Below are 18,378 nucleotides of genomic sequence, written 5' to 3'. Positions count from 1 at the left end.
ATATATTAACTTAGGTAAAAGTATGATTTTAATAAGCATAATCCGTGCAGAGAGAGAAATAGGAAGAGAGGCCCAGTCATTTAATTTCTGCTTACAATAATTGAACAATTTAGCATAGTTCAACTCATACCATTCGTGTGGAGCTTTTGACATTATTATTCCTAAATATTTTATTTGAGTAACTTCTCTAAATGGGTGATCTAGTACGTGGCAGGCAGTTCTGTGTATCCATAGTAGTTCGGATTTTTGAAGATTAATTTTGTAACCAGAAAATGACGCGAATATTTGCACTGATTCTAATAGCTTAGGAAGACTTTCTTTTAGGTCGGCTAAGAAAAGGAGTAAATCGTCAGCATACAGGGCAAGAACATATTTTTGTTTACCAATCTGGATACCTTCTAGCTGTTGCCTAAGAAGGATCGCCAATGGTTCTAATGATATGTTGAAGAGGATAGGCGAAAGGGGACATCCCTGCCTAGTGCCTCTCTGTAGAATAAAACGATCCATAATAGTACCATTGATAAAGATTGCTGAGGATGGATTATTATAGATAGCCTTAATCAAATTTATGAAATTTCCGGAAAAGCCAAACTTTTCCAAGGCCGAAAAGAGATGGTCCCAGCAGATATAGTCGAAGGCCTTTTCGGCGTCGACTGTTAGAATGGCAGCATCTTCTTTTTTTAATACTTTCTTATTATTCCGCAGATAGTCCAGTACCAGCATAACCTTACGGATATTTTTTGTCGGGCTTCTCCCCATCATGAAACCAGCCTGATTATCATGTATAATATTATTTAAGTGGGGGGCCAATCTTTTTGCAATTATGGACGTAAGAAGTTTATAATCAAAATTTAATAGGGAAATAGGGCGATATGAGGAAGGAATTTCAGGATCTTTTTCTTTTTTGAGAACTAAAGCTATATTAGATGCCGCAAAATACTGAGAACATGGGATATCTGCGGAATAATAAGAATTAAATAGCTTATGTAAGATAGGGGCTATTTGATCTGCAGGGATCTTATAGAATTCGGCAGGGAGCGAGTCGGGGCCGGGGGCTTTATTAAGTTTGGCAGTTGTAATACCAGTAAGAATTTCTTGTGTAGAGACCGGGGCATTGAGTTGATTAATTATCTCCTGTGACAATTTAGGGATCTTAACATTATCCCAGAACCTCTCTTTTGATTCTATATTGGGAGGTTCAGCTTTATAAAGATTTTTAAAGAAATCTGTAAACGTATGTTGAATGTCGTGGTTGGTGGTAAATCTGTTTTTCCCAGATCTAATTGCCGTGATATAATTAGAAGATCTCTTTTTGGTGATTTTAACAAGATATTTTGCTGCTTTCCCTGAATAGCCACCATAAAGTGATTTCTTTCTTATGTCTTCAGCTATCATTTGTTGTTTAAGAAAGATATCCCTTTGTGTTTTTAAATTTGTATATTTTTCTCCAAGCTTTTTGGAGGGAACAGCTATGAACGCATTGTATGCGTTCCTCACACTATTAGAAAGTTGGATTTCTTTCTGTAAATATTTTTTTTTAAGAGCACACATGTGCGCCTTAATGTCCCCACGTAACACAGCCTTTCCAGACTCCCAGAGTATTTCTGGCTTGTCCTTATAGTCATGATTATAACTCTCAAATTCCCTCCATTTGTTAGCTAACCAATTTTGAAAATGTAGGTTACTATGTAAATGGTTGGGAAAAAAGAAATTATTATTCGGTCTAGGTGTAAGAGATTTAGAATTAAGTTCTAGAGCTATCACCGCGTGGTCAGAGAGGACTATATCTTTAATATCGGCCTTTACTTCCTTACCACTTAAGTTTTCAGAGATTAAAAACATGTCTATGCGCGACAACGCTTGATGTCCTTTTGATAGACATGTAAAAGCTTTAACATCTGGGTTCAAACTTCTCCAGATGTCATATACACCTACTTTATGGCAGAATTTTTGTAGTGTTCGTGTTTTCTTAACTCGCTTAGTACTTTTAGATCTACTTAGTCTGTCTAAATTGGGATATGCTGTTAAATTGAAATCCCCTCCTATCACGACATTACGTCCTCTGTATATTACTAATTCTAATGCTAAATCCTCCCAAAACCTGACATCAGGTTGATTGGGGCCATAAATGTTACAAAGAATAAAGGAGCTCTTCTCTATTTCAATGTCAAGAATTTGATAACGGGCCTCTGGATCAATTTGGCTCTTATTTATTTTATATGTTAAATTTTTGTTGATCAATATTGCCACTCCTTTCTTCCTAACCTGTGACGGGGCAGCGATCACCTCCCCCACCCATCTAGATTTGAGTTTATCAATTTCATGCCTTTTTAGATGGATCTCTTGAAGCATAGCAATACCGGGCTTATGTGATCCCAATAGTTTTATTACGGCTTTCCGTTTGATAGGGGAAGTAATCCCACCCACGTTCCAGGAAAGAATTTTAATCGACCCTATGCCCAGTCCAATTTTGGTAAGATACAGCAAAATATTTTAAAACAAGCCATCAATTTATGCCATATCAAGTAATTACAAGCCATAAAATATAATAGGACAGGAAAGCAGAGGGGTGGGAGGGATGCAGGGAAAAAGAAAAAAAAAAAAAAGAAAAAGGGAGGCCCCCCCCGTTTATATACCAGAAATAGAAATACGTCTTTACATACATACTCTTGAAAAGACCTTCTTTTCAACAATAATTTTACATTAAAAAAATTGCTCATAATCCAACATAAAAATGACTTCAATCAGTCAAACCAATCCTTAACATTCAAGGAATGCCATTATCTAAACAAAACTTTTGCGCTTCTACAGTATTGTTTAATATACTTGTTTGACCCTCAATAATCATGATTAATCTTGCCGGATAGACCAGCCTAACATTATAGTTTGCTTTCATAAGTCGAGAACAAAAGGGAGACATTTCTTTCCTCTTATTCGTAGTTTCAGAGGAAAAATCTTGAAAGATTAATACTTTTTGTTGCTCTAATATTAATGGGTTAGCTTTTCTGTAGTATCTAAGAATATTAATCTTGTCCTGGAAGTTTAGCATTTTAACCAATATGGGTCTGGGTCTAGTAATACCTTCAGAATTTTGCCGTACTGGACCCACTCTGTGAGCTCTTTCGATAATCATAGGCAACGGGGGAGCTGGCATTTTTAATAATTGAGGGAGTTTAATTGAGACGAAAGCAATTAGATCTGAGTATTCTGTGGATTCGGGAAGACCAATAATTCTTAAATTATTTCGCCGCGAGCGGTCCTCTAGGTCCTCTAATTTGGCTTGTAATACAGCTATTTGCGACCCAGATTCTTTATTGGACTGCTCACATTTATATAATCTATCTTCAGAGTCTGAAATTCGAGTCTCAATTTCCTCCAATCGAGCTGTAAACTGCCTCACTTCCAGGACAATATTATTTATATCTTGTTTAATTTCTTGTTTAACAACATCTAATTGCGGGGAGATCATCCTTGAAATCTGCTCAACTAATTCCGAAAAGTCAGAATTTGGGCCTGTACCATTATATTGTTCTTGTGGAACTATTAAAGAGCTCTCAGATAACTTAGTAGATTTCTTGTCTTTGTGTTTGGGAGGCATAGCCGGAGATGTTTGTTTATGTTGTGTAACAAATCTATCCATGTATGGTATACTTAGAAGAAAAAAAGGGGGGGGGGGAATTTGAGAATGTGGGGGGACTCCGACTGTCACTTACTATCCCTCAATGTGACAGAATGCAATACAGTGAATAAGGACTTGTTAATGTGCAACACTAAAGGTGAAAAATGTGATGTGTGTAAGAATAGGTAAATAATTTAGTGACAAAGAAGATAATAGGAAAAAAAAAAAAAAAAAAAGGGAAAAATTTATTCTGTGATGAAAAGGTGAAAATGTGATTCCAACTGTCACTTGTTTCCCCTAAGCGTGGCAGAGGATATTGTCGTGGATGAGGGCTTGTGTTATAGTGTAATAGTTAAATGGAGATGTGAAACGTGCGAAGAGAAAAAAAAAAAAAAAAAAAAAAAAGGAAAACTTCCTTTAAAAAGTCGTATCCAAATTCTCTAACCCAAAATTGAACTGCTTAAATATTATTATATTTATAGGTCATGAAGCAATATTATCAGTGCTTACTATCACAAACTTCCATTTATCATAACATTATCTAACTTAGCGCAGAATACCATCAGCATAGGAAAACTATTGAGAATAGATCTGAGGACTCTCTTAAATATCAGATAGTCTTGCGTGACCTGTCTCCAGGGCACTCTTATAGTCCATTAACAATAGACCATTACATCCCCAAAAAAACAGGATAGTATAACTTTTGCGGACTACCAGGCACACTGCTCAATGTTCATATAGGTAGGAAAAAAGGAAAAAAAGAAAAAAAACCAAAAACAGTCTTAGGTGTAATCCACTTAATGACCAGACAAGAAATCATAAAGGAATAGATACTTCTGTAGACATCCAACCTTCCTGTGTTAAACTTCCTTCACTTTAGCCCTATAAGGGCAAATACAAGGCTTAATGTCAGAATATGTATCCGCAGTAGAGAACAAAACTAGTGTCAATGTTATAGTCCTGCTCTGTAACAGTGTTGTGAGGCACTTGTGCTGAGTTTTCTTCTTGGGCTTCTGTTTAGGAAGAAAGATAGCCTGAAGGATATCATTAAAGATTGGTGAGGAACTTCAGTCAAAATGTATGGTAATAGCCCTTAGATAGAGGTTGATACCAGGGTTATGTTCCTACCCTGAATCAGGGTCCTGGGAGCTGTTACTAGGCTATCAGATTATTAAATCCTTTTCCCATGGAGAAATATCAGAAGAGGCCCTGTGTTCATTATTGTCAGCGGCCGGGCTTATTGCAAGACTTCGTAACCCAGAATGAAAGCCGGTCCCTTTAATGGGGGGGGGGGGTATCAGGGCCAGTGTTCCTACCCTGTGTCAGGGTCCTGGGAACTGCTGATCACTTTCTAATGCCAGATTTCTTTTACAGCCTTTGAATATATTCTGAGAGTCCCAAAAAAAGCAGCACCACTGTCACCCCATAAGTAACTTATTGTGCGATGTGTGTAATGGTGGCAATCTGGTAGCAGATCTTAAGAGCACTTTTTCCCAGCTTTGAATCTCTCTGAATCAGCCCACTATTCACACTGCTCTGTTAGAACTTTATGTAGCGCCCATACCGCTGTTCTTTTTGGTCTTAAGTGACGGACTTAGTAAGATATAGCCAAGCGAAATATAACCCAAGTAATGGGCATAAGTAGACAGGGGGGCCCAGACAATATAAGGCTTTTAGTACTCACGACCAGTCTTCCAGCCGGGTTCCCAGTGTAGCGATTCCTGAATTCTCTCGCTGAGTGCCTTTTCTTGAGGGATAACCCTGGGGGATGTATACCAAGCTCTGCTGCACGTCCCAGGAGCTTTCTCACACAGTTCCACTCACTGCGTTCCCCTCACAAGATGGGCTATGTGAGAAAGAAGGTAGACGCCGCGCCAGGGCGGCGGTGCTTCCACAACGAAGCCGCTTCTGTCTTGTGACTTCGGTCACGCTGATAGCCTTAGGCCAAATCTCCGGTCTGCAGAGAAAAGTTGCAGCGCAAGGAGGAGTAGCGTTGGGGCGATGTAACAGGCCCTGTGTTTTCGGCGCGTGAAGCAGCAACCAACCACCTCGCTCCGCCTCCAAACCGGAAGTGACCCCATCACCGGTTGTTCTTACTAAAGAACAAAATTCTAAATTCTTACCCAAGTAACATGTTTTTAATTAGAAGTTTTTTTGGTTCTATTCGGTCCAAAATTCTTAGATTTTGGGTACAAAATAAAATTTGAAGTAAAACCGTCTGTGAGAAGTCTTTTTCTCTCTATTATATTCCAGCTATTCCAGTAAGGCTAACACTTTCCTTAATGTGTTTCAGTCCCATATATTTTGGGTAATGTTGAAGTGCGGTTGATCACCTGTTGAGGATCAAGCGCTGCTCAGATCTGGAATCTTCTGGGGTATTTATTCCAGTTCCATTTTTAGGATCTGGGTTTTGAGGTTTTATTCAAAACTATTCATTGTTCCAAAGATAGAAAATCTTTTTATTATATAAATGTACCGTCTTTTAGATTGGTATTTATATGGTCTATTCTGACTTTTTTTGGTCAGTGATAGCATTATTTGTTTTCATTAGATACAATAGATGCATATCTTCATTTCAGTTTTCATTCAAAATATTTTTATTTTCTGAGACTACGGAATCTCATATGATTCAACTTTTGTTTTTTCAAGACATGGTTAGAGGATCTTTTTATCAAAAGCTCTTGATTCCTCACAGAAGGATCACCTTTTTTAGGTTTCCAGATAGATTGTGTCACTGTCTTTGTCTCTAACAGATAAATGATTTTTTTCTTATTGAGTTCCGTCTGTCGGTACCTTCAGTCTCTATTATTTCCTTCAGTTGCTATATATGCATGGAAATTTAGGTATTATGGCTGCAGCATTGGATTCATTTCCCGTTTTTTATGCTGCATAATGGTGCAGGGATTCTAGGATTTCACTTTTTAAATCATCGAATTCTATGTTTGTTTATCTTTGATTCGGTGGTTAAGATCACCATCATTTAGTTCTATAGGTCTCTTTGATTCTTTCAACCTGGACCATGATCTCTATAGATGCAAGTCTTTTAGGTTGGGAAGCTGTCTGAGGTTCTCTGTCAGCACAAGGGGTTTGGAAATCTCAGGAGGCGAGATTACCATTTGATATTTTGGAACTCCGTGCATTCCCAGAGTTCTTCAGTTGGTTTCTTTTGAAGAAGAGACGTTTATTGTTTTTTTCAGACATTATCACATCTGTGGTGTATGTCAATCATCAGGGTGTGACTATCAGTGTTTAGACTGTGACAAAAGTATCTCGGCTATTGCTTGGGCTAAATCCAGCTCCTATCTAAATTCTGGGGTCCTTTTCCCAGGTATAGACGTTTGGGAAGCGGATTATCTCTGTTAATCAAGCTTTACATCCGGGAGAATGGTCTTTACCCAGATATGTTTTTCAGATGTGAGGGCTTCCAGAAATAGATCTGTTGGCCTCTCGTCTTAACAAGGAACTTCCCAGGGGCCTATTTCAGGTCCGGGGATCCTCAGGCGGAAGTAGCGTATGCATTGACACTTCCTTGGAATTATCATTCTGTCTATATCTTCCGCCTCTAGTTCTTCCAAAATTCTAATGGAGCGTTCGTTTGTACTGCTGGTGGTTCCAGCATGGCCTCACAGGTTTTGGTATGCGGATCTCATTCGGATGGCCAGTTGCCAACCTTGGACATTTCCATTAAGACCAGACCTTCTATCTCAAGGCCCATTTTTCCATCAGGATCTCAAATCATTTAATTTGAAGGTATGGAGATTGAACGTTTGATTCTTAGTCATAGAGGTTTCTCTGACTCAGTGATTAATACTATGTTACAGGTTTGTAAATCTGTCTCTAGAAAGATTTATTATCGAGTTTGGAAGACTTTCATTTCTTGGTGTTCTTGTCATAAATTCTTTTGGCATTCTTTTAGAATTCCTAGAATTTTACAATTTTTCAGGTTGGTTTAGATAAGGTTTTGTCTGCAAGTTCTTTGAAAGGACAAATCTCTACTCTTTCTGTTCTTTTTCACAGAAAGATTGCTATTCATTCTGATATTCATTGTTTTATACAGGCTTTGGTTTGTATCAAGCCTGTTAAGTCAATATCTCCTCCTTGGAGTCTCAATTTGGTACTGAGGGCTTTACAGGCTCCTCCGTTTGAACCTTTGCGTTCTCTGGACATTAAAATTACTTTCTTGGAAAGTATTGTTCCTTTTGGTTATCTCTTTTGCTAGAAGAGTTTCTGAGTTTTCTGCTCTTTCTTGTGGATCTCCTTTTCTGATTTTTCATCAGGGTAAGGCAGTGTTCCTTCCTGTTATTCATTATTTTGTTCAGGCTTTGGTTCTTATCAAACCTGTCATTAAGCCAATTTATCCTCCTTGGAGTTTTAATTTGGTTCTAAAGGCTTTACAGGCTCTTCTATTTGAGCATATGCTTTCTCTAGACATTATTTACTTTCATGGAAAGTATTGTTCTTTTTAGACATCTCTTCAGCTAGAACAATTTTTAATTTTCTGTTCTTTCTTGTGAGTCTCCTTTTTCTGATTTTTTTTCATCAGGATAAGTATATATGGTTTTTGCTATCCTCATTTCAATTCTTACCTAAAGTTGTGATTTCTATCAACATTAGGGAGGAATTATTGTCTTTTCCTAAGACTTCTTTGGTAAGATTCTTACATTCTTTGGATATGGTAAGAGTTTTGAAATCTTATGTTGAAGCTATTCAGATTTCAGATAGTCTTCTTGTCTATTTGTTATCTTTTCTGGTCTTAGGAAGGTCAAAAGGCTTCTGCCATTTATTTGGCATCTTGCTTAAACTTTTGATTCATCATGCTTATTTGGAGTCGGGTGGATTCCCGCCTCGGAGGATTATGGCTCATTCTACTAGGTAAGTTTCTACTTCCTGGGCTTTTTAAGAATGAAGCTTCTGTTGATCAGATTTGCAAAGCAATGACTTGGTCTTCTTTGCATACTTTTACTATGTTCTACCATTTTGATATTTTCTCTTCTTTAGAAGCAGTTTTGGTAGAATGGTACTTCAAGCAGCTGTTTCAGTTTGATTCTTCTGCTTATATTTTCAGTTTTTTTCATTATAAAAATTGAAACTTTTTTGATTTGGGTTGTGGATTATTTTTTCAGCGGAATTGGCTGTCTTTATTTTATCCCTCCCTCTCTAGTGACTCTTGCGTGGAAGATCCACATCTTGGGTATTTATTATCCCATACGTCACTAGCTCATGGACTCTTGCTAATTACATGAAAGAAAACATAATTTATGTAAGAACTTACCTGATAAATTCATTTCTTTCATATTAGCAAGAGTCCATGAGGCCCACCCTTTTTTGTGGTGGTTATGATTTTTTGTATAAAGCACAATTATTCCAATTCCTTATTTTTTTTATGCTTTCGCTCCTTTTTTATCACCCCACTTCTTGGCTATTCGTTAAACTGAATTGTGGGTGTGGTGAGGGGTGTATTTATAGGCATTTTAAGGTTTGGGAAACTTTGCCCCTACTGGTAGGAATGTATATCCCATACGTCACTAGCTCATGGACTCTTGCTAATATGAAAGAAATGAATTTATCAGGTAAGTTCTTACATAAATTATGTTTTTTACAGTAGTGTCCCTTTATGAGGATGACGCTTAGTGGTGGTTATTAGATTGCTCCTCTAAACAATAACTCAATTAGTTATCCTAAATATGATTGGTCAGTCTTTAGTAAGCTTGGATTTAATAGTGTATATAGGTATGTGCAAAGGTTTTAACACACTTGTACCAAAATATATTTGTTCTATTACTTAAGGCTGTTGTTGTTGTCCAGAATATAATTGTTTAAAATCCCTTTAAATATTTGTTTTGAACTTGGGGACATAGTCTGACATCTGACTTTCAGTAAATGGTTAAAAGCACATTATCTCAAGACCTGCTGATTGGCACTTATAGTTGTACCTATATTTTGGGCACCATTGCATGAAAAAGTCAGCCACGTGCGTCAGTAATTGTCTAAACCACTTCTGCCTAAGCATTATGTATTGTCATGATTCTGCCCATCCTGTCTGTCACATATGGCTGTAACCAGAATGCTAGGACCATGTGATTCAAGACAGCTCTCGGCTTATAGTGAAATGGAATGAACTAATTAAGGGTTAAAAGATTCTATTTTTATTATACATGTCTTATTAGCGTTGGCTGTCACTCTTAAAAGGTGTTGGAGGCACACGTTGTGTATTATTGCCTAAATACATCTTAATGCACACTTGTTTATTTTTATTTGTCTGTTTTACATTTGCTGGGCTATTGGAATTTTACTGGATTATAAAATCTAATTCAGAAGTGTTACAGACAGTGCTAAAAAATGTGCACCATTGTGTTTAAAGTAAAGTAACAGGTCAAAGTTAAAATAAACATGGGTGCATTTAAATTTTTAATAGAAGCATTTTTGCAATAACCTTTCATTAGCAAAAAATGTTTTTAGTAAAGTTAATACTGGTTTTCAGCAGCATATGCACATATGCTGTGAGGGCCTGTGCATCCGTATTCAAAAACCACAACTTCTCAGAGAGTCAGCAGTGGCTTGTATGACACAAATTAAAGGGACATTAAACCCACGTTTTTTTCTTTCATGATTCAGATAGAGAATACCATTTTAAACAGCTTTCTAATTTACTTCACTTATCTAATTTGCTTCATTCTCTTGATATGCTTTCCTGAAAAGCATATCTAGATAGGCTCAGTAGCTTCTGATAGGTGGCTGCACATAGATGCCTCATGTGATTGACTCACCAATGTGCATTGATTTTTTTTTAACAAAGGATATCTAAAGATTGCAGCAAATTAGGTAATAGAAGTAAATTGGAATGTTGTTTAAAATTGTATTCTATATCTGAATCATGAAAGTCAATTTTTGGGTTTAATGGCCCTTTAAGTCTTCAGTAAAACAATACACACCATTGACAGTTCTCTGAGATTGAATACTGGTTAAAGGGATATGAAACCCTATTTTTTCTTTCTTTCATGATTCAGATAGAGTATACAGTTTTAAACAACTTTCCAATATAGTAAAATTTTGCTTCATTCTTTTGGTATCCTTTATTGAAGGAGCAGCAATGCACTATTGGGAGTTAGCTGAATACATCTAGTGAGCCAATGAGAAGAGGCATACATGTGTAGCGACAAATCAGCAGATAGCTCCCAGCAGTGTATCGATAATTCTGGGCCTATCAAGGTATGTTTTTCAACAAAGGATGCCAAATGATTGAATAAGAAGTAAATTGGAAGCGTATTTAAAATTACTTGCTTAATCTGAATCAAGAAAGTTTAATTTTTAATTTTGACTTTATTATTAAAATGTTTCCCCCTTTTCCTGAACTCCCCTACACTTTGGTTTCTGCCATAGTAGCAATGTTCAGTAATTCTTGCTTTTTTCCTTTAGTATCTGAGCAGTAACCGATGTGGAGGATACGTGGATATTTCTGTTGTAGCTGCAGATCTCCAGAAAGCATACAGGTAAGAAGTACAACACTGAAATGCATCTTTTTACGTTAAGGAATAATCTAATCAAAATGAAACTTTCATGATTCAGATAGCGCATGCGATTTTAAGCCTCTTTCTAATTTACTCCTATTATCAATTTTGCTTCGTTCTCTTGGTATCTTTGCTCACATTCTTCCTTTTTTTTTTTTTTTTTTTTTTTTTAAATAGAGGAGCCAGACCATTTTTGGTTCAGCACCTGGGTAGCACTTTCTGATTGGTGTCTAAATGTAGCCACCAATCAGCAAGCACTACCCATGTACTGAACCAAAAATGGTCCGGCTCCTAAGCTTGCTTTTTTCAAATAAAGATTCCAAGAGAATGAAGAAAAATTGATAATAGGAGTATATTAGAAAGTTGCTTAAAATTGCATGCTCTATCTGAATCATGAAAGTTTTTTTTTTTTAAATAGGAAAAAAACCCTTTTTAGATGTTTGAAATCTATTTATCTTCTGATTATATTTATGTATTTATTTAGTTAGCGATTCCATAGTCCTACCTCTGTACACTTGACAGTTTGTTCATTGGAATATATTCACACTTCACAGACAATTAGTTGCGGGTAGAAAGTGTCCTGTGTATGCTACAGATGTGCACCTATACTGCAAGATGGAACACAAGATAATGAACTGTTAGTATTATTTCTAATGCAGATAGAACTGCTGTGTATGCTAAAGATGTGCACCTATACTGCAAGATAGAACACAAGATAATGAACTGTTAGTATTATTTCTAATGCAGATAGAAGAACTGCTGTGTATGCTAAAGATGTGCACCTATACTGCAAGATGAAACACAAGATAATGAACTGTTAGTATTATTTCTAATGCAGATAGAACTGCTGTGTATGCTAAAGATGTGCACCTATACTGCAAGATAGAACACAAGATAATGAACTGTTAGTATTATTTCTAATGCAGATAGAACTGCTGTGTATGCTACAGATGTGCACCTATACTGCAAGATGAAACACAAGATAATGAACTGTTAGTATTATTTCTAATGCAGATAGAACTGCTGTGTATGCTAGAGATGTGCACCTATACTGCAAGATGGAACACAAGATAATGAACTGTTAGTATTATTTCTAATGCAGATAGAACTGCTGTGTATGCTAAAGATGTGCACCTATACTGCAAGATGGAACACAAGATAATGAACTGTTAGTATTATTTCTAATGCAGATAGAACTGCTGTGTATGCTTAAGATGTGCACCTATACTGCAAGATGGAACACAAGATAATGAACTGTTAGTATTATTTCTAATGCAGATAGAACTGCTGTGTATGCTACAGATGTGCACCTATACTGCAAGATGAAACACAAGATAATGAACTGTTAGTATTATTTCTAATGCAGATAGAACTGCTGTGTATGCTAAAGATGTGCACCTATACTGCAAGATGGAACACAAGATAATGAACTGTTAGTATTATTTCTAATGCAGATAGAACTGCTGTGTATGCTACAGATGTGCACCTATACTGCAAGATGGAACACAAGATAATGAACTGTTAGTATTATTTCTAATGCAGATAGAACTGTTTATCTTGGCTCACCTATCTAATACTCACTAAGTCAAACCCTAGATGTCTAGCGGGAGTGGCCACTCACACTTTTACCATCTTATGGTTCCCTCTTTCTTGTTCATTATAAGATGGACCAGACTATTATGTCCATATCCTTTGCTGCAAACCTGGTAAACACAGTTTAAAAATGGTTCTAACAGGACGGGTGCTTCTGATTTTACTTCCTGTAAGTCCTGTTTGGTCTGTGCGCTACGTTTGCTCCATGCCAGCAGCTTTGTTATATTGCTATTTTGCATACTTTCTGAGCCCAGAACATCTACTGCACTTATAAAGAAATGTATTCTCTGTAATATGCCTGCTTGGGATGATATCAACCTTTTCTGTAAATATTTTAGACAAAATGTTTTGAGGACATTTTGCCCACTTTGCACAATATACTAATACAGACTGATTAAAATGTGAAGGCATTTCTGGTTTCCTCAGAGCTTAAAGCGATACAAAACCCACATTTTTTTTTCTATCATGATTCAGATAGAGCAACTTTCTAATTTACTCCTATTATCAATTTTCTTTGTTTTCTTGGTATCTTTATTTGAAAAGCAGGAATGTAAGCTTCAGAGTCGACGGTGGTTAAATGTAGCCACCAATCAGCAAGCCCTACCCAGGGTGCTGAACCAAAAATTGTCCAGCTACAAAGCTTACATTCCTGCTTTTTCAAATAAAGATACCTAGAGAATCAATACAAATTGATAATAGGATTAAATTAGAAAGTTGCTAAAATTGCATGCTCTATCTGAGTCATGAAATAAAAAATGTGAGTTTAGTATCCCTTTAATAATGCATATTTGCGTATTCAAGTAGCAAACAGTCATGTGCAGTACATTTTGGCTTGTGGTTTGGATGCAGCATTAAAATTTGGTGGCTCTTCCATTTGGCATTTTCTTGACCTCAAGGACTTTTACAAAGTCACTGATATTAATGCAAAACCTTAGAAGAAAGGAGTGTTTGTTTGTTCCTCTATCTTGACGATATGTTGTTCATAACCAACTCAGAGGAAATTGCTCATACAAAGACACAGGAAGTGAGGAAAAGTCTTAAAGATCATTGCTGTATATGAAGCACAAAGAAAATCCCCATTACCCCAAACCAGGTGACTGTCTTTTTAGGAGCAGTTTTTAATGCCAGAGGAAGCCGACTGTCTCTGCTACAGAAGATTTAGTTTCTTATATCAAACCTACCCAATCGTTAGCACAATAACTTTCTCATGACCAGGGTCTGGATGAAAATGTGGGGAAAACTGGATATAAATGCACAAAATGGAGGAGGCATCCATTGGGGTTATACTTCTTTAAAGTCGGTCTCTCACTGAGGATTCCCTTTACTATTTATATCAAGCAACAACTGGATTGGTGGCAATAAAATCATAAATTCAGCAGGGGCCTTTCATTGATTGGCAGCTAGATAAAAAAAACAATCAATGAACTAGTCAGGGTGTTATGTACAGAGTAGAAAAGTTCATAGGGATGGATTTAGGCCTTAAACACCCTAGATAGAAAACATGGCCATAATGATAATGGTCTCTGTTGAATTGGTAAAGGAGAATCTGTAAATATATTTTTATTGTCAACAAGCTCATATAGATGTGCTAAAAAAGATTGCTGTGCCTCCATTATCAATATTTTTAAGTGCAATTTAATTATTAAAGTGAAGGTCAAGTCCGGTTGCCTCGTTCACGCCGTTCAGCTCTTTATTTGAAATGGACTTGACTTTCTTTCATCATTTTGACCATATTTTATTTATCACGTTTTTTTTTTTACCTTTTATTTGTTCCCTGTTATGTCCGCCTGCCATCTTAGATAACGTGATTGACATATATCTAAGATGTAATGCTCCAATCTCTGTTCCCCCCCCCCCGGGGCTTTCAGCCCCTTTTTCACAACGTCACTTCTAAGTATTGCGCATGCGTAACTTCATGAGGAGCGTCATGTCTCTGAGGCTCGTTCATGATCGATACATCACAACAACAACGATCGCGTACAAGTAAGTAACAAGAAGCTGCCAATATTCGGGTGCACATACGCATGCGCAGTTCTTTTCCTTATGTTGTGCACGCGCTTTTAGACGGACGTAGAGAGCGTGTGTGACCGCTCGCTACGTCACTAATACAGAATAAGGAAGTGTTGGAGGGGAGGAGTCCCAATGAAAACGGGTAGTATTTTTATATTTAATTTTTAAAAGAAAGGAAGATGCAAATAAAAAAAAATAATTAGCGACTAGGATCCTTATAAGATATTTAATAAACTTCAGTAGGGAAAATTGACCTTCACTTTAAGTAGTTTGCATACTAAGTGTCATTCATACATCTTTATTAAATTATTTAAACACACAGGCACGACACATTTCTAAATTAAAAATACTTAAACTCCTTCGCTTGAAAATAATATTTGCGCTATCTCTGAGTAGTATTATAGACAATCTATTGCTCCACTTCCGCTATAGGGAGTCGCTTATTTTTAAGTATTATTGCATTCCATCTGTCTGAGGCTAAGCTCCTTCTGTAGCGGGAGCTATGATTATCGTTATGTTGGCTATAGCGGGAGCTATGATTATCCTTATGTTGGCTATAGCGGGAGCTATGATTATCGTTATGCTGGCTATAGCTGGAGCTATGTTTATCGTTATGCTGGCTATAGCGGGAGCTATGATTATCGTTATGCTGGCTATAGCGGGAGCTATGATTATTGTTTTGCTGGTTATCGTATCTGAGGCAGATTTTATTGAGCTAAGGAGTAAGCTATGATTTAAAAAGAGGAGACTGTGCTCCTGATATGTGCGCCCCTGACCCTGAAAGTGCAAATTCCCAAATATTTAATTGCAAATCTGTAAAGATACTCATAGACCAGTGTTTCTTCTGTTATGTGTGATCAGTCCACGGGTCATCATTACTTCTGGGATATTATCTGCTCCCCTACAGGAAGTGCAAGAGGATTCACCCAGCAGAGTTGCTATATAGCTCCTCCCCTCTACGTCACCTCCAGTCATTCTCTTGCACCCAAAGACTAGATAGGAGGTGTGAGAGGACTATGGTGATTATACTTAGTTTTTAGAACTTCAATCAAAAGTTTGTTATTTTACAATAGCACCGGAGCGTGTTATTACCTCTCTGGCAGAGTTTGAAGAAGAATCTACCAGAGTTTTTCTTATGATTTTAACCGGAGTAGTTAAGATCATATTGCTGTTTCTCGGCCATCTGAGGGAGGTAAAAGCTTCAGATCAGGGGACAGCGGGCAGTTGAATCTGCATTGAGGTATGTCGCAGTTGTTATTTTCTGAATGGAATTGATGAAAAAATCCTGCCATACCGTTATAATGAACATGTATGTATACTCTACACTTTAGTATTCTGGGGATGGTATTTCACCGGAATTACTCTGTAAAAGTACATTAAACCTTTTATTAGGTATTTTTCATGTTAAACGTTTTTGCTGGAATGTAGAATCGTTTGCATTAATGAGGTACTGAGTGAATAAGTATTTGGGCATTATTTTCCACTTGGCAGTTTGCTTGTGTTAATTATGACAGTTTCGTTTCTCTCTCACTGCTGTGTGTGAGAGGGAGGGGCCGTTTTTGGCGCTCTTTGCTACGCATCAAAAATTTCCAGTCAGTTTTTCTGCATGATCCGGTTCATCTCTAACAGAACTCAGGGGTCTTCAAACTTCTTTGAAGGGAGGTAGATTCTCTCAGCAGAGCTGTGAGACTTATATAGTGACTGTGATTTAAAACGTTGTTTAAAATTTAATTAGTGTTATTTTACTAATGGGAACAAACCTTTGCTAAAAAGTTGTGTTGTTTGTTAAGAGTGATGCTATAACTGTTTTTCAGTTCATTATTTCAACTGTCATTTAATCGTTTAGTGCTTCTTGAGGCACAGTACGTTTTTATTAAATAAAATTGTAACCGAGTTGCATGTTTATTGCTAGTGTGTTAAACATGTCTGATTCAGAGGAAGATACCTGTGTCATTTGTTCCAATGCCAAGGTGGAGCCCAATAGAAATTTATGTACTAACTGTATTGATGCTACCTTAAATAAAAGCCAATCTGTACAAATTGAACAAATTTCACCAAACAGCGAGGGGAGAGTTATGCCGACTAACTCGCCTCACGTGTCAGTACCTGCATCTCCCGCCCGGGAGGTGCGTGATATTATGGCGCCTAGTACATCTGGGCAGCCATTACAAATAACATTACAAGATATGGCTACTGTTATGACTGAAGTTTTGGCTAAATTACCAGAACTAAGAGGCAAGCGTGATCACTCTGGGGTGAGAACAGAGTGCGCTGATAATTCTAGGGCCATGTCTGATACTGCGTCACAGCTTGCAGAGCATGAGGACGGAGAGCTTCATTCTGTAGGTGACGGTTCTGATCCAAACAGATTGGATTCAGATATTTCAAATTTTAAATTTAAATTGGAAAACCTCCGTGTATTACTAGGGGAGGTCTTAGCAGCTCTCAACGATTGTAACGCTGTTGCAATACCAGAGAAAATGTGTAGGTTGGATAAATACTTTGCGGTACCGGCGAGTACTGACGTTTTTCCTATACCTAAGAGATTAACTGAAATTGTTACTAAGGAGTGGGATAGACCCGGTGTGCCGTTCTCACCCCCTCCAATATTTAGAAAGATGTTTCCATTAGACGCCACCACACGGGACTTATGGCAAACGGTCCCTAAGGTGGAGGGAGCAGTTTCTACTTTAGCTAAGCGTACCACTATCCCGGTGGAGGATAGCTGTGCTTTTTCAGATCCTATGGATAAAAAATTAGAGGGTTACCTTAAGAAAATGTTTATTCAACAAGGTTTTATATTACAACCCCTTGCATGCATCGCGCCGATCACGGCTGCGGCAGCATTTTGGATTGAGTCTCTGGAAGAGAACCTTAGTTCAGCTACGCTGGACGACATTACGGACAGGCTTAGAGTCCTTAAACTAGCTAATTCATTCATTTCGGAGGCCGTAGTACATTTAACCAAACTTACGGCTAAGAATTCAGGATTCGCCATTCAGGCACGCAGAGCGCTGTGGCTAAAATCCTGGTCGGCTGATGTAACTTCTAAGTCCAAATTACTTAGTATACCTTTCAAGGGGCAAACTTTATTTGGGCCCGGTTTGAAAGAAATTATTGCTGACATTACAGGAGGTAAGGGCCACGCTCTACCTCAAGACAAAGCCAAAGCTAAGGCTAGACAGTCTAATTTTCGTCCCTTTCGGAATTTCAAAGCAGGAGCAGCGTCAACTTCCACTGCACCAAAACAGGGAGGAGCTGTTGCTCGTTACAGACAAGGCTGGAAGCCTAATCAGTCCTGGAACAAGGGCAAGCAGACCAGTAAACCTGCTGCTGTCCCAAAGACAGCATGAACCGAGGGCCCCCGATCCGGGACCGGATCTAGTGGGGGGCAGACTCTCTCTCTTCGCCCAGGCTTGGGCAAGAGATGTCCAGGATCCCTGGGCGCTAGAGATCATATCTCAGGGATACCTTCTAGACTTCAAATCCTCTCCCCCAAGAGGGAGATTTCATCTGTCAAGGTTGTCAACAAACCAAATAAAGAAAGACGCGTTTCTACGCTGTGTACAAGATCTATTATTAATGGGAGTGATCCATCCGGTTCCGCGGTCGGAACAAGGACAAGGGTTTTACTCAAACCTGTTTGTG

At 37.8% G+C, this 18,378-nt stretch overlaps 1 protein-coding gene across 1 annotated transcript in view; it reads left to right on the top strand.

Annotated features, from left to right (window-relative positions):
* NVL (nuclear VCP like) overlaps positions 1–18,378 on the top strand; it is a 340,971-nt gene that overhangs the window by 8,361 nt on the left and 314,232 nt on the right. Inside the window, exon 2 of the mRNA XM_053712596.1 lies at positions 11,036–11,109. Coding sequence (XP_053568571.1) covers positions 11,036–11,109 — 74 coding nt within the window. The remainder of the gene's footprint in view (positions 1–11,035; positions 11,110–18,378) is intronic.

The sequence above is a fragment of the Bombina bombina genome, chromosome 4 (assembly GCF_027579735.1).
Source record: "Bombina bombina isolate aBomBom1 chromosome 4, aBomBom1.pri, whole genome shotgun sequence".
Lineage (NCBI taxonomy): Eukaryota > Metazoa > Chordata > Amphibia > Anura > Bombinatoridae > Bombina > Bombina bombina.
This window is presented reverse-complemented; position numbering and strand designations above follow the sequence as displayed.